The 22,278-nt window shown below is 42.2% G+C and overlaps 4 protein-coding genes across 5 annotated transcripts; 2 read left to right on the top strand and 2 right to left on the bottom strand.

The window, feature by feature from the left end:
• The first annotated feature begins 494 nt into the window (after window positions 1–494).
• Window positions 495–5,512, top strand: upp1 (uridine phosphorylase 1). Its single transcript, NM_001141741.1, is given in 8 exon segments — window positions 495–557; window positions 803–859; window positions 1,350–1,467; window positions 2,151–2,309; window positions 2,731–2,845; window positions 3,340–3,549; window positions 3,787–3,933; window positions 4,330–5,512. Coding segments are annotated over 7 exon segments (957 nt in total). The 5' UTR covers window positions 495–557; window positions 803–806; the 3' UTR covers window positions 4,485–5,512.
• Window positions 5,513–6,853: 1,341 nt separating this feature from the next.
• On the top strand, window positions 6,854–20,291 carry LOC106597001 (stathmin-2-like). 2 transcript variants are annotated; one of them, XR_006759664.1, is made up of 6 exons: window positions 6,854–6,984; window positions 10,257–10,355; window positions 13,440–13,612; window positions 14,016–14,207; window positions 15,213–16,037; window positions 19,609–20,291. XR_006759664.1 is itself a non-coding variant. In XM_045696904.1 (5 exons), the coding sequence occupies exons 1-5, from the start codon at window positions 6,966–6,968 to the stop codon at window positions 15,270–15,272; spliced, it is 543 nt and encodes a 180-aa protein (XP_045552860.1). In that variant the 5' UTR covers window positions 6,885–6,965; the 3' UTR covers window positions 15,273–16,721. The 2 variants fall into 2 exon arrangements, 1 of the variants encoding a protein (XP_045552860.1); XM_045696904.1 differs by lacking the exon at window positions 19,609–20,291 and having other exon boundaries at window positions 6,885–6,984; window positions 15,213–16,721.
• On the bottom strand, window positions 17,093–18,505 carry LOC123727781 (uncharacterized). The gene is made up of 2 exons (XM_045696901.1): window positions 18,204–18,505; window positions 17,093–17,882 (listed from the first exon to the last, which is right to left on the bottom strand). The coding sequence occupies exons 1-2, from the start codon at window positions 18,321–18,323 to the stop codon at window positions 17,274–17,276; spliced, it is 729 nt and encodes a 242-aa protein (XP_045552857.1). The 5' UTR covers window positions 18,324–18,505; the 3' UTR covers window positions 17,093–17,273.
• A 372-nt stretch (window positions 20,292–20,663) lies between the features above and the next one.
• Window positions 20,664–22,035, bottom strand: LOC123727780 (uncharacterized). Its single transcript, XM_045696896.1, has 2 exons — window positions 21,724–22,035; window positions 20,664–21,453 (listed from the first exon to the last, which is right to left on the bottom strand). Exons 1-2 carry the CDS (start codon window positions 21,841–21,843, stop codon window positions 20,845–20,847), a joined length of 729 nt encoding a protein of 242 aa, XP_045552852.1. The 5' UTR covers window positions 21,844–22,035; the 3' UTR covers window positions 20,664–20,844.
• Window positions 22,036–22,278: the final 243 nt, after the last annotated feature.

Here is a 22,278-nt window from a genome sequence, read left to right as displayed (position 1 = left end):
CGAAAGATTGCTAAAAAACAAAAAGCAGCGTTTAATCGGCGTATGCTTCTATTTTGACTTTACGACGATTAAGATAAACAGATTAAAGTGTTTACTTGACTATTGCCATACTCGGCCAACTGCCACAATCCGTTTAATATCGAATTATTAGTGCGCATGTTAAGTACGCACTAGTGACACCTTCATATACAGTCAATGGCAGGGTCATCACTAGTTACCACAGCCACAAAGTCATAATTATGGCTAAACTCCGCCTATTTCTCAAATGTATCTTCTTAAAATCAGATGTTAAACCTAAACAGCACTGCTAACCTTTTAATGCCTAACATTTAAATTAAGACCAAAAACTAATTTTTGTTTTCATGAATTTTTAAGATGTACACAATTTTGACTTTGTGGCTGTGGTAACTAGTGACAACCCAATGTCACTGACAAGTTCCTTAGCACAGCTTTCAATTACTGCATCTTAACATTTTACTACATTGCAGATAGGTATTTAGGAAACGGGGCGCATCTAACGCAGCATCGTGCATATGCGAATCATCCACCTGCTACAGGTAATCTACATATATTCAATCGCTGTTTCTCTGACATATACCAGCCGGCATATTTTTGGTAGTAGTCGATGTTAGCCTACAGACTACGATATGGGATACATCACATCCTCGCAGAAACCGATGTTCGTATCACTAACTGGACCAGTAGTGAAGATATTTATGTCTGAATTTGCCAAATCCAACATTTGGAAATCAAGTTAATTTCATGTGTATGTTCCGGTGGTTGGGCGTCTTCCTTCTTTCAGGAATATGGCACCAGGACCAGGTTTCAGTGATGAAAAGAATGAGACATTGTGCGAGAGGTACAGTAACATCTAATAAGTCATGGTTGGACACGTCATTGTCTATAACTATATCATCAAAGTGATTTGATTAGTGTTGTCGTCTGTTCAACGTCAACATGAGAAATAACACCCTAATAAAGCTTTTACTTTTGTACTGTACATTTGACATTGACTTTTGACAGTAGGCTAACCACTCCCTTTAATCAGTGGACTATATTTGAGTTAATTCGTAAAATCAGGAAACGGCAGAGAGGAGTGTCATCCAGAGAAATTGACTTCCTGCACAGAAGCACGTACCGTTGAGCATTACATTACACCATACAAGGATAAAGGAAAATGACTCACAACCAGGCGATTATATTCTATTGACATACAGTAATACGAAGACAATGAGGACATGTTGAACCAAAACCAAGTATGCTTTATGAACACGGGCCCAGAAGTTTAGGAGGTAGTCAAATAAAAGACTGATCTTCCCTAAATGTTCTTGTATGATTAATTTTCTTAGTGAAAGCACTGTCTATGTACATAACCCACACCTGGATGGGATGAAAGAAGACATTCTCTACCACTTTAACCTGGGGACCTCCACACACAACCTGCCTGCCATGTTTGGAGACGTCAAAGTAAGATTACTGATTGATTCATTAGGATACTAGCTAGATTGCATCAGTAAATGGACATTCATAACATCTTATTTCCTGCATTCAATATGGTAATCTTTTCTGTATTCATCACACATTGGGCTGGTTTACCAGATACAGATTAAGCCTAGTCCTGGACTAAAAAACCCTTTCAATGGACGTTCACCATAGAACATGTGTTTTAATCCAGGACTAGCTTTATTGTATTGTTGTCTCTACCTTCTTGTCCTTTGTGCTGTTGTCTGTGCCCAATAATTGTTTGTACCATGTTTTGTGCTGCTACCATGTTGTTACCATGTTGTTGTCATTTGTTGCTACCATGCTGTGTTGTCATGTGTTCCTGCCATGCTATGTTGTTGTCTTAGATTTCTCTTTGTGTAGTGTTGTAGTGTCTCTCTTGTCGTGATGTGTGTTTTGTCCTATATTTTTATTTTTTATTTTTAATCCAAGCCCCATTTCCCGCAGGAGGCCTTTTGGTAGGCCATCATTCTAAATAAGAATTTGTTCTTAACAGACCTGCCTAGTTAAATAACGGTTAAATAAAATAAAAAATAAAGTAGGATTAATCTGGGTTCAGGAAAGCAGCCCTGTATTTCTATTGACTTTTTGTATTCCTTCCCAGAACGTTAACATTTACGTTGTCTGCTCTTATGTTCATGCCTCAGTTTGTGTGTGTTGGGGGCAGTCCCTGGAGAATGAAGTCCTTCATAGAGTACATTGCTGGAGAGCTGAGTCTGGAGGACCCCAAGGCTGAGTACCCCAACATCTGTGCAGGAACTGACCGCTACGCCATGTACAAGATTGGCCCCGTGCTGTCCGTCAGCGTACGTGAAGAAATACAATACCACTAGCCATTTTCAATCACTTCTGCTTTATTATAGTGTCACTAGATGTTAGTAGGTTTAACACGGGTTTCAATCACTTGTAGTTTATTATAGTGTCACTAGATGTTAGTAGGTTTAACACAGGTTGCGTCTCAAATGGTACTCTATATTGCACTACTTTGGACAAGGGCTCTGGACAAAGGCCGTCACTAGGTAATATGCTGCTATTTGGGATGTGTTAGTGTAGCAGTGTGTTCTGCCGAACAGACTGAATTGAGTGGCTTAATCAGTGTTGTCCTTCTAACACAACTGCGTTGCCATGAACTAGTGCAGACAAGGTCGTCACGCTATCTGACGTGAGACTGTGGTGGTGTAATGTGGTACATCTATGACATGACGTGTCTCTCTCTTTGTTTTTCAGCATGGCATGGGTATCCCCTCCATCGCCATCATGTTACACGAGCTCATCAAGCTCCTCTACCATGCTCGCTGCACTGATGTTACCATCGTTCGCATTGGGACCTCCGGTGGATTAGGTAGGCCTAGAGAGTTTTCTGTCTGGTTGTACTTCTCAAGTGCTTTGGATTTGATATTAATCCTTTCTGATTAACCACAGCACATCTGAATCCCACTGTAGTCAAACTAGTAATAACACTAATATGGGGTGTTTAAATCAATCAATTAAAGTCCTTTGATTAATTGAAATATGTGTCCCAAACGGCACCCTATTAACCTTCATTTAACCAGGCAAGTCAGCTAATTCTTATTTTAAATCACAGCCTACCCCGGCCCTGTGGGACTCCCAATCACAGCCAGATGTGATGCAGCCTGGATTCAAACCAGGGACTGCAGTGATGCCTCTTGCACTGAGATGCAGTGCCTTAGACCGCTGCGCCACTCGGGAGCCCAAAAGTATGGCCCAAAAGTAGTGTACTTCATAGGGAATAGGGTGCCATTTGGAACACAGACATAAAACAAGCCATATTTGCTGTACATTTTCCATCCACTCTGTTCCCCCTTCTCTCTCCAGGCCTCGAGCCTGGCACGGTTGTCGTCACCAAGCAGTCAGTAGACGCCACCTTCCTGCCCAGGTTGGAGCAGGTCATCCTGGGGAATGCTGTGGTGCGCAGCACGGACCTGGACCAAGGTCTGGCTGAAGAGCTGCTCCAGTGTAGCAAGGACCTGGGTCAATTTGAGACGGTCATCGGAAACACTATGTGTACAATGGATTTCTATGAAGGTGTCGGTTATTATACGCTACTTCACTTTTCTGCTTGTTGTCTGCCAATCTGTCTTTTTTAAATGTTATGCTGTGTTAACATGATACCTGATCTGTCTGTGCCCCTGTCAACTCCATTGCTGTCCTTGTAAAGCCCAACATGTTAGGCATGACAATGAGTGAGTTGGCATGATGGCACAAACAGACTGGCCCTACTAGAGTTACTGTGTGTAGCTAGCTGGTATTTTGTGTGTCCAGGACAAGCGCGTCTGGATGGGGCCTTCTGCTCCTACACAGAGAAGGATAAACAGGACTACCTGACCAAGGCCTATGAGTCTGGGGTTCGAAACATCGAGATGGAGTCTTCCGTGTTTGCTGCCATGTGTAAACTCAGCGGTCTGAAAGGTACACCACTGGTGTAGTTGTAGCTATCCATGATGATAGTACAAGCCATATTAGCAGTGTTATTCACAGACATAAAGCTTTTTTAAACAAATATAAAAACCTTTGACTTTGTATGCATTAAAGATGAAATAAAGATGCATATATATTTGAATAGATGTATTAAATATATGTGTTTTACATCATATTCATTCACTTGAAGGTCCTAATGTTGAACCTTTTAGTAGGATCAAAGTTCAGTATTGTGTTGCTGGTAAATAAATAGGCTGGTCCTTGATCTGTTTGTATTGTCATGCCAACTGTCTCATGTTTGAGGAGTTGGCATGATACTGTAGCAGACTGGCACTCAGGACTAGTAAACAATCACTCTCTGTCCTCTGTCTCTGTGTCCATCTGAAGCGGCCGTGGTGTGTGTGACGTTATTGGACCGCCAGAAAGGTGACCAGCTGAGCAGCTCTCATGAAGTTCTCCACAGCTACCAACAACGTCCTCAGATACTGGTCGGTCACCTGATCAAGAAGATGCTCCAAGCCTCAGCCTCTAGCAGAAGCTAGGCTCTTGCATTTTAGCATTCTGATGTTATGTGACTTATGAAAGGCCTCTTGTACACAGGGTATACAAAACATGAAGATCACTTTCCTGATATTGAGTTACACCCCCCCCCCCCCGACAAAAAACGGTGCTCCAGGCAACTACTTCCATAACCCGTTCAAAGGCACGTTTGTCTTGCCCATTCACCATCTGAATGGCACACATAGACAATCCATGTCTCAATTGTCACAAGGTTTAAAAATCCTTCTTTAACATGTCTCCTCCCCTTCATCTACACTGATTGAAGTGGATTTAACAAGTGACATCAATAAGGGATCATGGCTTTCACCTGGATTCACCTGGTCAGTCTGTCATGGAAAGAGCAGGTGTTCTTAATGTTTTGTATACTTGGTGTACGTGTAATTTAGGGCAGCACTGATTCACAGTCATTCATTCCATATAGCCTGGCTGCTTTCACTATGGACTTCGCAATCATTCTCAATAGCAATCATTGACCGTATAGAAGACAATATATATCTACAAAATCTATTGTTTCTGGATTGTAGTTAAGTATAACCAAATTGGTATAGTAATCATGAGAAACATCAAACACACCTCTTACTTGACACTACCTCTGTTTTATACCAAATAAACCAATGCTGGGTGAAGTAAAGTAACTTGTTCCAAAAGTTGTTGCTTTGTGTAACATTAGAAAATATATTATACACAGTTTGTTTTTTAAACTCCTTGATCTTTTTTTAACCCCAAGCCTTTAAGATGAAATGTTTTGTTTTAATTCACCAGTATGTATATTTTAGTTTTATATGCTGTAGCTATAGTAACGAGCAAGTTATGAATATTAAAGATAAGACTTCTCTGTACCACTTTAGCTACTTTGAAGACTTATCAGCACTGCATTGTACTGTACTATAAAATGTTGCTCTGAAACCATAATCATACATTCAACGTGTAGTCCTGTTACTGAGAAAATATGTAACTGAGTGCTTTTAATGTCAGCTAATGAGCAATAAAACCACAAATACTGTAAATATTTCAGTGTGATTAAAATGGGTTTATGTCATCAACATTAGGAAGCAGCTAATGGGGATCCTTAATAAATACAGATACAGAAGCCGTCCCTGTAGGGGAGGTTTCCCGGACACAGATTAGACCTGGACCTGGATGTAAAAGCAAGATCAGTGTAGAATCTCCATTGAAACTATCTTTATAGTCTAGGACTAGCTGTGTCCGGGAAACTGGCCCATAGTGTCGGGCAGGCCTTGGGATTTCTCTCATGCATATTTCAATTGATTGACATTGATCATTGATTGAATCATGCCCCTAGCAGCATTGCCTTGTCTCATTGATAAATGCACTAATTCTCTATACCAACATTGTGATGATGCTCCATGTTTTCTCTTTTTGGCTGTGTCTGAAGCCATTCTCAAAGTCTGGTAGCCTATAGCATACGTGAGCTAGGGGCGCGTTCAACTGGGACCTGTGAATGTGTTTAGGTCATGAATGCGTTCCATAGGTTTATAAAATCGAGCACACAGCCATGCAATCTCCATAGACAAACATTGGCAGTAGAATGGCCTTATTGAAGAGCTCAGTGACTTTCAATGTGGCACCGTCATAAGATGCCACCTTTCCAGCAAGTCAGTTTGTCAAATTGTTGCCCTGATAGAGCTAGCCTGGTCAACTGTTCAGTAAGTGCTGTTATTGTGAATTGGAAATGTCTAGGAGCAACAACGGCTCAGCCGCGAAGTGGTAGGACACACAAGCGCACAGAACGGGACCGCCAAGTGCCGATGCACGTCGAGTGTAAAAATTCTCTGTCCTCGGGTTGCAACACTCACTACCGAATTCCAAACTGCCTCTGGAAGCAACATCAGGACAAGAACTGTTCGTCGGGAGCTTCATGAAATGGGTTTCCATGGCTGAGCAGCCGCACACAAGCCTAAGATCACCATGTGTAATGCACGACCTCACTAATGCCCTAGTGGCTAAATGGAAGAAAGTCCCCGCAGCAATGTTCCAACATCTAGTGGAAAGTCTTCCCAGAAGAGTGGAGGCTGTTATAGCAGCAAAGGGGGGGACCAACTCCATATTCCATGATTTTGGAATGAGATGTTTGACCAGCAGGTGTCAGCATACTTTTGGTCATGTAGTGTATTTGTAAGTATTTAAACATTTCAAATAGAATACTTTAGACGTTTTTCCTCAAAATATACCTCTGTAATATTTTACATTTTACTATGCCTATTATATTGCTGTGGATGGAATGTCTGATCTCGATGAGAGATGCGCGTCAAAGGACGGAGGGTGGCCAAGCAATCTGCTCGTGCGCAGAGACGCTCATAATTCAACCACTCCCATCTTCCAGCTCGCTCCGCACCTCTCATCCTGATCTCAGCCCCCCGGTCTTGTCTTTTTCGCTGACTCAGTGCCTTAAAACAACATTTTCGCCCCTCTGACCATAGCTGCAACACCCACAGACAGCCATGGCCAAAACTGCAATTGGTAAGGATGCGAGTACGATTTTTCAGCATTGATAATTGTTAGAGTTTGTTATAGGGATGGAGGCTGAGATCTGTGCGGACACCTGCATCATCCTCATTATTTTATTACAGTATATGGGCCCATAGGGACGGCAGACAAAAACTGCTCTTACAGATTGGACATTTTATGGATGATATGATTTTATATCAAGTGTAAGATTTATTCTGGTTAAGATGTTGGCGCGATAGTTTTTTTCTTATTTATAGCGGTTTTATTTACAACGCTGCACCTACTGCTGGTGATACGGCGGCGGCTCTAGAGGAAGCATAATGCAGAGAGACCCCACCCAATACGCCGGTCTGACTACCATTTCAACACAGTCTGACAGGCTGAGATATAATTCCTTTTTTAATTTATGTACTTTTATGAGTATACTCTTATAACGGTTATATCGCTTGTTTGAGCTCGAATATGATAGAGAATGAATTTTAGGTGAATGAAAGGGGCGTGCTGACAATGCATTGAATTCAGTGGTCATTTGTTGTGCTACAATAGTTAGTCATGTATTTGTTACCATAATTTGGCTGATATGTATTTAGGATCATTTGGCAGTTTTGTGTGTTTTATATTACAGTAAATGTGGGTTACATTAAAATATTAAACAAAAAGTATAAATGAATAAGGGCCTTGTCATTAATATCAGCCATGATATGCCAATGCAAAACAATAAGGCCTAGAGTATTTTGTTTTAGTGAAGGATTCTACACTGAATTAAACTGTTATATGTCAACATAACACACAATAAAGGGGGAGAGAAAACTATTTGTTGCTTTATGTCTTGACATTTTTCTGAGTTGTTTCTCAGTGGAACTGTAAAAGTGATTGATTATCCAAAAGAATTGATTCTCTTTTCTGTCTAGTCGGACAATAGAATTAGCCAACATTTAAAAGTCATAGGCCTACTTCCTGTTCTCTGATCTCTGTTTTACCTAGAAATATTTGCTCTTGGGGTTCCATAGTGCCGGAATGTATTCTATGTTCAGTAGGCTATGTTCAGTAGGGCCTACATTCTATTATGGAATGGAAATGGATTCATGCAGTTCCATTGGATCTTAGTGATTCTGATGACATGTGGCAGCAGGCTGTTTTGAGCAGTGGGCCGCCAGACAGCAGGCTGGGAGAGTGGTCAGCCCTGCAGCAATGGGCTGCTCCACACGCTGCTGGCCTTTGCAGCAGTTGGCTAATCAGTATTGACAATCTGCAGTCTTCTTCGGACAGAGCTCTTTCTCTAGCTCTCTGATGCTGTACCTTAGTGAAGTCAGGCCTACTAGGACCTAATACAGTAGGGTGATAGTTAAACAGTAGGTATTCATTTTGGTGTTGGTGTTGAGGTAGAGACTTTGTGTGTGCCATATGGAGCCCTGATCCAAAGCGAGTAGGGTGCCATTTTGAATTTGGACACAGCCTGACTCTTCTAAATCCTTCCGTCACTATTGAAGTGTTGACTTCCTCGTAATAATGACAATTAAAACACTATTAAGAAAGAGTAGCATCTATCCTTTAGCTAATGCCCATTAGCTTACTGTTATCAGATCATGATAGAATTCATTAGTAGCGCTCAAGTTCAACAGAAATTCATGATCAGTTATGGGCAGCTCTGGCAAGGATTTTTATTATTTTACCTTTATTTAACCAGGCAAGTCAGTTAAGAACAAACTCTTATTTACAATGACAGCCTAGGAACAGTGGGTTAACTTCCTTGTTCAGGGGCAGAACGACAGATTTTTACCTTGTCAGCTTGGGGATTCGATCTAGCAACCTTTCAGGTGACTAGGTCAACGCTCTAACCACTAGGCTACCTGCCGCCCCAACCACTACCCACTAGGCTACCTACCTGCCGCTTTAATACTGTCAGTGTGAAGCAAGCCTGTATGAATGTCATAAGAATTTTCTATCCTAATGATAATAATTAACAATCAATAAGCTTTGACTAATTCCCAAGGTTTGTAAGACACTGGGTTAATAATAATTAGGCAAAGACTCAGCATCTGCAAAAGGTTCGTACAGTTTATTCAGAGAACGTTCTGAAGTACATTACACAAAGATGTTCATTTTATGCTCCCTCCTGCTTACGCACATACCTACACACAAACAATAGATATCCTACGCACATACATACACATGAACAGTAGGTGAATTGTATCCCTCCCCAGACTTCTCACCACTGTTAATCACTACCCAGCGCTGTCTGTTCCTTTCCCCCGAGATTAGGGGGACCTTGAAGGTTACTCCCTGTTTTCTCCTAAGTCTCTCCAGGTCGGGTCACACACATGTCTACAGTTCCCTTAGGCCCACTAATACACACACACATTTCTCTTCCTTCCGGGTCTCTACTAGACCTTATGGGACTTACATTCAGTACTTTAATTATTCATTACACATGCTGCATAACTACTAATTACTAATCAGTTACGTTTCAGGGATGGATTCTTTATTAATTTACTTTGATTATATAATTTCCTTATCAATGATCAATGAATGTTCTGTATGGGCCACTCTGGCTCGGACAAGGCTTTAATACTTTCAGTGTGAAGCAAGCCTGTATGAATGTTCTGTATGGGCCGCTCTGGCTCGGACAAGGCTTTAATACTGTCAGTGTGAAGCAAGCCTGTATGAATGTTCTGTATGGGCCGCTCTGGCTCGGACAAGGCTTTAATACTGTCAGTGTGAAGCAAGCCTGTATGAATGTTCTGTATGGGCCACTCTGGCTCGGACAAGGCTTTAATACTGTCAGTGTGAAGCAAGCCTGTATGAATGTTCCGTATGGGCCGGTCTGGCTCGGAAAAGGCTTTAATTCTGTCGGTGTGAAGCAAGCCTGTATGAATGTTCTGTATGGGCCACTCTGGCTCGGAAAAGGCTTTAATTCTGTCAGTGTGAAGCAAGCCTGTATGAATGATCTTTATTCCACAGTCAATAAACAGCATAATGACAATGTTATCTCCTATAGGTGCCATTATAGGTGACTTTGGTTGTGTCTAAAATGGCACCCTGTTCCCTATAGTGCTTTACTGTTGCACTATATAGAGAATAGTGTGCTAAATAGCACTATATAGAGAATAGGGTGCTAAAGCACTATATAAAGAATAGAGTGCTAAAGCACTATGTAGAGAATAGTGTGCTAAATAGCACTATATAGAGAATAGGGTGCTAAAGCACCATATAGGGAATAGAGGGCCATTTTGGACTCCTCCACGTAGCAGTGTTAACAGTCTGGTGTGTTTGTATTCCCTCAGCATACAAAGAGAAGATGAAGGAGCTGTCTGTTTTCTCCCTCATCTGCTCCTGCTTCTATCCAGAGGCACGCAACAAGCTGGTCGTCTGTGAGTTCGAAGGTAAGAACCAGGTCACACGAGAGGTAAGAACCAATCAGGATAGGAAAGTTACTACAGATATTGCAGGAGTTAACTCTTGAAATTAGACATGTCTGTCGTAAGGACAACTTGGTTGCTGATTATCTCCCAAGGGTGGGCAGTTAATACGTTTTGCGTTTAGCCAGTTTGTTGCCCTGGCTCACAATTTGTTTTGAGTATTGTCTTGGTTGAGCTCGTTCCAAGGGACGAGAGTTATAGAAGCGTACGTGAGTTTTTCAAAAACACGTGAGTTTTAGGAAACTATAAGAAAAAAAAAGAGGAAAAATAAGATTGTAAAATAAAAATAAATAAAATAATATGTTCCAGTTTATATATATGTTATATATATATATATATATATATATATATATATATATATATATATATATATATATATAATACCAGTCAGAAGTTTGACACACCTACTCATTCAAGGGTTTTTCAACAGGACAATGACCCAACACACCTCCAGGTAACCTCAAAGGCAAAGGGTCTCTACTTTGAAGAATCTTAAATATAAAATATATTTTGATTTATTTAACACTTTTGTGGTTACTACATGATTCAATGTGTTATTTCATAATTTAGATGTCTTCACTATTATTCTACAATGTAGAAAAGAGTAAAAATAAAGAAAAACCCTGGAATGAATGGGTGTGTCCAAACTTTTGACTGGTACTGAATAGATGGTACTGTACTGGTACTGTATATATGGTACTGTACTGGTACTGTATAGATGGAAATGTACTGGTACTGTATAGATGGTAATGTATAGATGGTACTGTACTGGTACTGTATAGATGGTACTGTACTGGTACTGTATAGATGGTACTGTACTGGTACTGTATAGATGGAAATGTACTGGTAATGTATAGATGGTACTGTACTGGTACTGTATAGATGGTACTGTACTGGTACTGTATAGATGGTACTGTACTGGTACTGTATAGATGGAAATGTACTGGTACTGTATAGATGGTAATGTATAGATGGTACTGTACTGGTACTGTATAGATGGTACTGTACTGGTACTGTATAGATGGTACCGTACTGGTACTGTATAGATGGTACTGTACTGGTACTGTACAGATGGTAATGTACTGGTACTGTACTGGTACTGTATAGATGGTACTGTACTGGTACTGTATAGATGGTACTGTACTGGTACTGTACTGGTACTGTATAGATGGTACAACCGCTGGTACTGTATAGATGGTACAACACTGGTACTGCACTGGTACTTTATAGATGGTACTGTACTGGTACTGTATAGATGGTACAACACTGGTACTGTATAGATGGCACTGTATAGATGGTACTGTATAGATGGTACTGTACTGGTACTGTACTGGTACTGTATAGATGGTACTGTACTGGTACTGTATAGATGGTACTGTATAGATGGTACTGTACTGGTACTGTATAGATGGTACTGTACTGGTACTGTATAGATGGTACTGTATAGATGGTACTGTACTGGTACTGTATAGATGGTAATGTACTGGTACTGTATAGATGGTACTGTACTGGTACTGTATAGATGGTACTGTACCGGTACTGTATAGATGGTACTGTACTGGTACTGTATAGATGGTACTGTATAGATGGTACTGTACTGGTACTGAATAGATGGTACTGTATAGATGGTACTGTACTGGTACTGTATAGATGGTACTGTACTGGTACTGTATAGATGGTACTGTATAGATGGTACTGTACTGGTACTGTATAGATGGTACTGTACTGGTACTGTATAGATGGTACTGTACTGGTACTGTATAGACGCGGAGTGTTAACTCCTTTAGTTGGCGCGCCCTGTTTTGATTTCTAGACAAATAAAATCCTTTAGTTGCTTGTATTTTGCTCCACTTTTTTGGTTTGCTTCCTGTCTTGAAGTTTGGTGTTGGTTTTCTTTTGTTTGCCTCTTCTTGGTGAATTTAGTGGGTCTCATGGTGGGTATCTTTCATGTTCCAGTTGTTGTTGCTAGTCAACTTTCAGTGGACACCCACATGAGTGCATTTCAGAACCCCTCCTTAAACTCCACCTGTTTCGTTTTGGTTGTTGGTCAGGGACTCTTTGTTCCCCCTTTTGTTGGAGTGACATTTTTGGTTTCCTTGCTGGGGAACGTAACACAACACTTTTTAATTCCAATGCGTCATCTTTCAGATCAAGTCAAAGCATTGTAGTCTGAATTTCACTGTACCTGATGCCATTTCAGCTCAATCCAGGAGCTGGGCCCTATATTGTATTTGTGGATATTTATTGTTTTGGATGTCCTCCTGAACTGAAGAACATGACTTTATTGTCCAAAGTACATGGATGTCCAACAGAGAACTGTCTCATGCTTAATTCCAACCCCTCAGAAAAACATCCACAAGACACACATGAAATGAAGTGGTTTCACATGCACCCATCTTCCCATATCTTTTGGACATGTCCTATATTACAACCCTCCTGGACAAACATAATCTCTAATCTCTACATAATGAAGTGGTTTCACATGCACCCATCTTCCCATATCTTTTGGACATGTCCTAAATTACAACCCTCCTGGACAAACATAATCTCTAATCTCTACATAATGAAGTGGTTTCACATGCACGCATCTTCCCATATCTTTTGGACATGTCCTATATTACAACCCTCCTGGACAAACATAATCTCTAATCTCTACATAATGAAGTGGTTTCACATGCACCCATCTTCCCATATCTTTTGGACATGTCCTAAATTACAACCCTCCTGGACAAACATAATCTCTAAACACAATCTCTAAATGTCTAAAAGACATGTTTAAAGTGGACATCCAAATAACATAACGTATCTCAGAATTTCTCCACAAGCACTCAACAATACTGACAAACTGCTCTCTAAAATCGTTTTAGCCGTGAGTAAGAATGCAATAGGAAGACACTGGCTATCACCTCAATTACCAACCATCCTGAACACAGAAGACCAGAACCCAGAACTTAGAAGACCAGACTCCAGAAGACCAGAACCCAGAAGACCAGAACCCAGAAGACCAGACCACAGAAACAAATTATAAACTTTTTCACTTGTTTTCAGACATGGAGGTGAAGCCAATCAACAAGCGGGCGTCGGGCCAAGCCTTTGAGGTGATTCTGAAGCCCCCCTCCCCGGTGTCAGATGCGGCCCACAGCATCGCTTCACCCCCCAAGAGGGAGGTGTCCCTAGAGGACATCCAGAAGAAATTGGAGGCAGCTGAGGACCGGAGGAGGGTGAGTAGTAGAACTATAGAACTAGAATGATAAAACTGCGGTACACTAAGAAAAAAGATCCCAAAAGTGTTCTTCGGCTGTCCCCTTAGTAGAACCCTTTTTGGTTCCGTGGTTCTACCCGCAACCAAAATGTCTGCTGTCTGATAGCACCTTTTTTTCCTTAGAGTGTATAAAATTCTAGATCTTTGAGTAGGCAACCCAAGGGCCCTGCATGTTGATATAATAATTAATATCCATATAATTAGAATCAACAGAACAGCTGTCCCATTCAAGTTCATATTCCGTGGTGGATGGATCGGCAGCCATATTGAATGTACGAGTCAAATTACTGTGGTCTGAGGTGCTTTGACCATTCTAGTGATGCCAACTCTATGGTGACATCCATGGTCTCTCTGTGGTCCAGTCCCAGGAGGCCCAGGTGCTGAGGGCCCTGGCAGAGAAGAGGGAGCATGAGAGGGATGTGCTGCTCAAGGCCATGGAAGAGAACAACAACTTCAGCAAAATGGCGGAGGAGAAGCTCACCATGAAGATGGAGCAAATCAAGGAGAACCGGGAGGCCCACCTTGCAGCCATGATGGAACGCCTGCAGGAGAAGGTGAGAGAAGACTGGCCAGCAGTACTGTAGTAGTAGTAATGGAGTAGTAGTAGTAGTAGTTGTAGCAGTAGTACTGTGTTAGTAGTAGTAGTAGTAGTAATGTAGTTGTAGTATAGTAGTCAGAGTAGTAGTATAAATAATGTAGTAGTATTGATGTAGTAGTAGTAGTAGTAGTAGTAGTAGTAGTAGTAGTAGTAGTAGTAGTAGTAGTAGTAGTAGTAGTAGTGTAGTAGTAGTAATAGAGTAGTAGTAGTAGTAGTAATAGAGTAGTAGGTGCAAGGGAGTAGTAGTAGTAATACTGTAGTAGTAGGAGTAGTAGTACTGTAGTAGTAGTCATGGAGTAGTAGTATTAGTACTATAGTAGTAATAGTAGTAGTAGTAATGAAGTAGTAGTAGTAGTAGTAGTAGTAGTAGTGGTAGTAGTGGTACTGTAGTAGTAGTAGTACTGTAGTAGTAGTCATGGAGTAGTCATAGTCATAGCCATGATGGAACGCCTGCAGGAGAAGGTGAGAGAAGACTGGCCAGCAGTACTGTAGTAGTAGTAATGGAGTAGTAGTAATAGTAGTTGTAGCAGTAGTACTGTGGTAGTAGTAGTAGTAGTAGTAATGTAGTTGTAGTAGTAGTAGTAGTAGTAGTAGTAGTAGTGGTGGTATTAGTAGTAGTACTATTGAAGTAGTAGTACTGTAGTAGTAGTAGTACTGCAGTAGTAGTAGTAGTTCTGTGGTAGTAGCAGTAATGGTGTAGCAGGGTAGTAATGTCTTAGTAATGTAAGATGGAGCAGATCAAGGAGAACCGCCAGGCCAACCTGGCAGCCATGATGGATCGCCTGCAGGAGAAGGTGTGATCTAGAATTAGAATGATAGAACTACAATTAAAATAGAGTCTTCATTCTAAGAGACCACTAGGGGTGCATCCTGACTGCATATGCTATAGCTCTAACTTCCTGTCCAGTGTGGATATCAACTTCCTCCTCTCTATCTGTGGTGTCTGTGTCCTGTGTTTCAGGAGAGACATGCAGCCGTGGTGCGCAGGAACAAAGAGCTGAGGGAAGAGCTGACAGCGTGAGCCCCACCTCTCCCCAACGTCCACCAACCACGTCCCTCCACCCAGCCTCACCCCTGGAAACTCCACAGCAGACACCAAGCCCTGGAGAGTGGAGGACTTCACTACCAACACACTACATCACCCACCTGACCCCTCCACACACACACACACACACACACACACACTATCAGTATTAACAGTATTTTTAAATGGATAATTAATGATTTACTTTTTTTCGAAGGGGAAAAAATCAACATGAAAACATGGGTATTATTTTGTAAATACTTCATTTTTGTATCTATCTTGATGGGTAGACTAGGCTGATTGAGCGCAAACAAGTGTATCAAATGTACTGCGTTGTACAATTTCAAATGTTTAATTTGTTATCTAATTATTTATTGGTTCTTGAAATTTGAATGTACAATAATTTATTTGTGAAAGTATTTTTTGGTGTTGTGAGTTGGTTGTTAGCTGGCGTTTGTATTGTTTTCTGATGATGTCAGTTTCTGTGTCTTTGTGAAGAATGTTAACAGGTCGTGAACTCAGAATCCTGACAGCGCATCCCATTTTATCACCTCACACACACACACACACACACACACACACACACACACACACACACACACACACACACACACACACACACACACACACACACACACACACACACACACACACACACACACACACACACACGCTATGAACGCACATTAACAATCTGCCAAACTCTCGGCTTAAAATGTCCACATGTCCTGAAAGGATCTTGAGGTAGCTGGAACAAGAGAGGTGATTGGTCCTCTTTAACAATGTGTCTCCAGAAGGATCAACTGTTTATCACTTCCTCCAGACTGACCCCTGACTATATATGGCACCTGTTCCCTATAAAGTGCACTACTGTTGACCAGAGTAGTGCAGTTATAAGGGTATAGTGTTCCATTTGGGATGCAGGCCAGGTGATTAACTTTAGTTTACTCTAGTCTGATATGTCCACTGAGTCTGGAGACTTGAATGTTATGACATCATAGAGCCACCATACATGACATCCTGGCCAGTAGAATGTTCTAAAGCCCCCTTTCCTTTATCTTGATAGACTAACAGCGACACACGTTCACTCTAAGTCTACGTGTGTGTGTGTGTGTGTGTGTGTGTGTGTGTGTGTGTATGTGTGTGTGTGTGTTTCAAGTGAGGTGTCATATCATCAGCGTCCTCTCTCTGGTAGTTCCATAGACAGAGAATGGATGCTCCACATTCAGCCCACTAAAATGACCCTTTTTAGATATGTCACAACGATCTGCCAGCATCCTTCACAAGCTGACTACTACAGTACAAGTGTTCTCCCCTCCATGTGTCTCAAGCTTCGCTGAATAAAGCTTTGGGGTTCTGTCAACATGACATGTACCATCTCATTATTTTCTGTGCTAAAGACAAGGAAACATGTAAACTGCCAAATAAAAGAACCAATGACTTAAACATATTGAGTGGCGTTGATGTTTTAGGAATGATTGTCCTGCTGTCGATAACAGACGTTGAGTAGGCTACTGTAAGTGATGTCAGTAGAACAGGGTTTCCCAAACTCGGCCCTGGGGACCCCAAGGGGTGCACCTTTTGGTTTTTGCCCAAGCACTACACAGCTGATTCAAATAATCAACTAATCAATCAGCGTTGATGATTTGAGTCAGCTGTGTAGTGCTAGGGGAGAAAACTGAACGTTCCCTTGGGGGCCCCAGGACCCAGTTTGAGAAACCCTGAAGTAGACTATCACCCTTCTTTTATTTCCTTTTCTTTTTAAATGCCCCCGATTGTAGCTGATTATTGGGACAAACAAAACAATGTAAATCACATTTGTCTTAATCTGGATTTATTGTGTTGAATGTAGAGCAACACTAGCAGAGTGGAGTTTGGTCCCACATCAAGGCATCAGGGACTGTTTACAGGCTTGCTGGGTTAGGTACTGTAACCCTGGGTTACTGTAGAATACATGGTGGGCAGCAAACCAATCAGGGAGGAGGAGGCAACTACCCATTAACCGAAAATGTCCGAAAATGGCTGATAAACAGAATTCTTTAATTGTTCAAATGTATTTCTGAGCATTCTTGGAATCTCTGAAATAACTTCAACTGCATTCTCAACTTCCTTCGCAATTTGATCTTCTATGGGTGGAGTTGTGTCGGGACAGAGATCTTTCTTTGGATCCACGAACGTCGCTGGTGGCAGACTGAGACAATCCACCTGTTTCTTATAGAAGTCCAGTTCAGTAGCAGTGAGCTCCCTTCTCCTACTGTAGAGTGTTAGAGAGGTGTAGGTCTTCCCATCCTCATCCCATCTCTCCAGGGTCAGGAGGCAGTCTGAGCACGTTGTCAGGAGAACCTCAGTAACAGGGATGGGGATCACTGAGGTCCATGTGCTATTGTCATGCAGAGTAAAGTTAGAGTCGATCCTGGAGCATCCGAATCCAAAAGCATTTTGATGCGAAATACCGAAGCCATAGAACTGGGCGATGTCAAGAATGTTGTTCTGGGTACTGACTGGGACAGAGACCTCTATCCAGGCACTGTGTAATAAGGTATACAGTATTTGTTCCCAGAAAGGACGGTCTGAACTCTCAGCAATATACACCCACTTCCCCAGAGTCTGCAAGATGGAAAGGCAGATAGACAATAACTGGGTTAGCTGACACAAACAACCCTGTCTCCCTAACCATGGGTGGACAGACAGACGACGGACAGACACACACACACATAGACAGACAGACAGACAGACAGACAGACACACAGAGACAGACACACACACAGAGACAGACACACACACAGAGACAGACACACACACACAGACAGACACAGAGACAGACAGACAGACAGACACACACACACAGACAGACAGACAGACAGACGGACAGACGGACAGACGGACAGGTGGATGGACAGACCGACAGTACAGTTCAGTAGATAGTACCTGAGTGACACTGCTCAGCTCCAGTGGTCTCAGGAGATCCTCACAGGTTAAAGGGGCCGCCTGGGAGCCACTCACTGAGAGAAGGCCCAGGACAACGGTGACACACACAGCCAGCATCATATCTCAATATGTCTCACTCACTATAATGAATCTCCCTGTGTCTCTGTACAGTAAGTCTGTCTCACTCTACCTGTTGATGTTTCAGTAATGCTAAGGATAGTTCAAGTCTTTTATATGATCTAATGTTTGCTCTCCTCTGCCTTTCATGGTACAACAGATCAGCCAGTACAATGAGGTCGTTCTCCTATAGCTCCTCCCACTGTCCTGCTCTGCTGTCTGGGTCACAGTTCCACCACTGTTGCTTAATCTAAAAAGACTCCTAATCTCCTGTGGACAGACTACATCATTTAAAATGAGTATCTACAGCAAATAAGTAACATTTTAGTGCTGAGTTCGTGAAATTAACCTATTCTTAAACAAAACTTGAACTGAAGGGTCAACATAACATACTGACTGTAAAAACAACCTGAACTCAGGAGTCAACGTAACATACTGACTGTAAAAACAACCTGAACTCAGGAGTCAACGTAACATACTCTGTAAAAACAACCTGAACTCAGGGGTCAAACATAACATACTGACTGTAAAAACAACCTGAACTCAGGAGTCAACGTAACATACTGACTGTAAAAACAACCTGAACTCAGGAGTCAACGTAACATACTGACTGTCAAAACAACCTGAACTCAGGGGTCAACATAACATACTGACTGTCAAAACAACCTGAACTCAGGAGTCAACGTAACATACTGACTGTAAAAACAACCTGAACTCAGGAGTCAACGTAACATACTGACTGTCAAAACAACCTGAACTCAGGGGTCAACATAACATACTGACTGTAAAAAAACTAAAATTAAAAAACGAAATGTCTTAGTAATGTAAGATGGAACAGATCAAGGAGACTACCACACATTCTAAGAGACCACTAGGGGTGCATCCTGACTGCATATGCTATAGCTCTAACTTCCTGTCCAGTGTGGATATCAACTTCCTCCTCTCTATCTGTGGTGTCTGTGTCCTGTGTTTCAGGAGAGACATGCAGCCGTGGTGCGCAGGAACAAAGAGCTGAGGGAAGAGCTGACAGCGTGAGCCCCACCTCTCCCCAACGTCCACCAACCACGTCCCTCCACCCAGCCTCACCCCTGGAAACTCCACAGCAGACACCAAGCCCTGGAGAGTGGAGGACTTCACTACCAACACACTACATCACCCACCTGACCCCTCCACACACACACACACACACACACACACACACACACACACACACACACACACACACACACACACACACACACACACACACACACACACACACACACACACACACACAAAAGGTAAAGAGGTGATTGGTCCTCTTTAACAATGTGTCTCCAGAAGGATCAACTGTTTATCACTTCCTCCAGACTGACCCCTGACTATATATGGCACCTGTTCCCTATAAAGTGCACTACTGTTGACCAGAGTAGTGCAGTTATAAGGGTATAGTGTTCCATTTGGGATGCAGGCCAGGTGATTAACTTTAGTTTACTCTAGTCTGATATGTCCACTGAGTCTGGAGACTTGAATGTTATGACATCATAGAGCCACCATACATGACATCCTGGCCAGTAGAATGTTCTAAAGCCCCCTTTCCTTTATCTTGATAGACTAACAGCGACACACGTTCACTCTAAGTCTACGTGTGTGTGTGTGTGTGTGTGTGTGTGTGTGTGTGTGTATGTGTGTGTGTGTGTTTCAAGTGAGGTGTCATATCATCAGCGTCCTCTCTCTGGTAGTTCCATAGACAGAGAATGGATGCTCCACATTCAGCCCACTAAAATGACCCTTTTTAGATATGTCACAACGATCTGCCAGCATCCTTCACAAGCTGACTACTACAGTACAAGTGTTCTCCCTCCATGTGTCTCAAGCTTCGCTGAATAAAGCTTTGGGGTTCTGTCAACATGACATGTACCATCTCATTATTTTCTGTGCTAAAGACAAGGAAACATGTAAACTGCCAAATAAAAGAACCAATGACTTAAACATATTGAGTGGCGTTGATGTTTTAGGAATGATTGTCCTGCTGTCGATAACAGACGTTGAGTAGGCTACTGTAAGTGATGTCAGTAGAACAGGGTTTCCCAAACTCGGCCCTGGGGACCCCAAGGGGTGCACCTTTTGGTTTTTTGCCCAAGCACTACACAGCTGATTCAAATAATCAACTAATCAATCAGCGTTGATGATTTGAGTCAGCTGTGTAGTGCTAGGGGAGAAAACTGAACGTTCCCTTGGGGGCCCCAGAACCCAGTTTGAGAAACCCTGAAGTAGACTATCACCCTTCTTTTATTTCCTTTTCTTTTTAAATGCCCCCGATTGTAGCTGATTATTGGGACAAACAAAACAATGTAAATCACATTTGTCTTAATCTGGATTTATTGTGTTGAATGTAGAGCAACACTAGCAGAGTGGAGTTTGGTCCCACATCAAGGCATCAGGGACATTTTACAGGCTTGCTGGGTTAGGTACTGTAACCCTGGGTTACTGTAGAATACATGGTGGGCAGCAAACCAATCAGGGAGGAGGAGGCAACTACTCATTAACCGAAAATGTCAGAAAATGGCTGATAAACAGAATTCTTTAATTGTTCAAATGTATTTCTGAGCATTCTTGGAATCTCTGAAATAAAATTAACTGCATTCTCAAATTCCTTCTCAATTTGATCTTCTAAGAGTGGAGTTGTGTCGGGACAGAGATCTTTCTTTGGATCCACGAACGTCGCTGGTGGCAGACTGAGACAATCCACCTGTTTCTTATAGAAGTCCAGTTCAGTAGCAGTGAGCTCCCTTCTCCTACTGTAGAGTGTTAGAGAGGTGAAGGTCTCCCCATCCTCATCCCATCTCTCCAGGGTCAGGAGGCAGTCTGAGCACGTTGTCAGGAGAACCTCAGTAACAGTGATGGGGATCACTGAGGTCCATGTGTTATTGTCATGCAGAGTAAAGTTAGAGTCGATCCTGTAGCATCCGAATCCAAAAGCATTTTGATGCGAAATACCGAAGCCATAGAACTGGGCGATGTCAAGAATGTTGTTCTGGGTACTGACTGGGACAGAGACCTCTATCCAGGCACTGTGTAATAAGGTATACAGTATTTGTTCCCAGAAAGGACGGTCTGAACTCTCAGCAATATACACCCACTTTCCCAGAGTCTGCAAGATGGAAAGGCAGATAGACAATAACTGGGTTAGCTGACACATACAACCATGTTTCCCTAACAATAGATGGACAGACAGAAGACGGACAGAGGGACAGACGCACGGAAATGCATACGGACGTACGGATGTACTGACAGACAGACAGATGACAGACAGACGGACAGACATACACAGACAGACGGACTGACAGACAGATGACGGAAAGACAGACCGATGACGGGCCAACAGACAGACAGACAGACAGTACAGTTCAGTAGATAGTACCTGATTGACACTGCTCAGCTCCAGTGGTCTCAGGAGATCCTCACAGGTTAAAGGGGCCGCCTGGGAGCCACTCACTGAGAGAAGGCCCAGGACAACGGTGACACACACAGCCAGCATCATATCTCAATATGTCTCACTCACTATAATGAATCTCCCTGTGTCTCTGTACAGTAAGTCTGTCTCACTCTACCTGTTGATGTTTCAGTAATGCTAAGGATAGTTCAAGTCTTTTATATGATCTAATGTTTGCTCTCCTCTGCCTTTCATGGTACAACAGATCAGATGTCAGGGACATTTACTGTTTGTACTGTCTGGCAGAGGAGGCTGGTATGAGGATCTATAGGAGGACGGGCTCATTGTAATGGCTGGAATGGGATAATTGGAACGGTATCAAACACATCAAGAATATGGAAACCATGTTTGACTCCGTTCCATTTTACTACATTCCAGCCATTACAATGAGGCCGTCCTCCTATAGCTCCTCCCTGCTCTGCTGTCTGGGTTCACAGTTCCACCACTGTTGCTAAATCTAAACAAGACAAAGTCCCACTCCTA

This window comes from Salmo salar, chromosome ssa02 (assembly GCF_905237065.1).
Source record: "Salmo salar chromosome ssa02, Ssal_v3.1, whole genome shotgun sequence".
NCBI lineage: Eukaryota > Metazoa > Chordata > Actinopteri > Salmoniformes > Salmonidae > Salmo > Salmo salar.
Note: the sequence above shows the minus strand (reverse complement) of the source record. Positions and strands in the feature narration are given on the sequence as shown.

Bases quoted from the DNA above. Each gene is read 5' to 3' on its own strand.
- LOC106597001 (XM_045696904.1), top strand. The intron at 13,613-14,015 runs GTGAGTAGTAGA...TCTGTGGTCCAG, and splicing joins CAGCTGAGGACCGGAGGAGG to TCCCAGGAGGCCCAGGTGCT. The intron at 14,208-15,212 runs GTGAGAGAAGAC...CCTGTGTTTCAG, and splicing joins TGGAACGCCTGCAGGAGAAG to GAGAGACATGCAGCCGTGGT.
- LOC123727780 (XM_045696896.1), bottom strand. From the start codon at position 21,843: ATGATGCTGGCTGTGTGTGTCACCGTTGTCCTGGGCCTTCTCTCAGTG. The intron at 21,454-21,723 runs GTACTATCTACT...TCCATCTTGCAG, and splicing joins AGCTGAGCAGTGTCAATCAG to ACTCTGGGAAAGTGGGTGTA.
- LOC123727781 (XM_045696901.1), bottom strand. From the start codon at position 18,323: ATGATGCTGGCTGTGTGTGTCACCGTTGTCCTGGGCCTTCTCTCAGTG. The intron at 17,883-18,203 runs GTACTATCTACT...TCCATCTTGCAG, and splicing joins AGCTGAGCAGTGTCACTCAG to ACTCTGGGGAAGTGGGTGTA.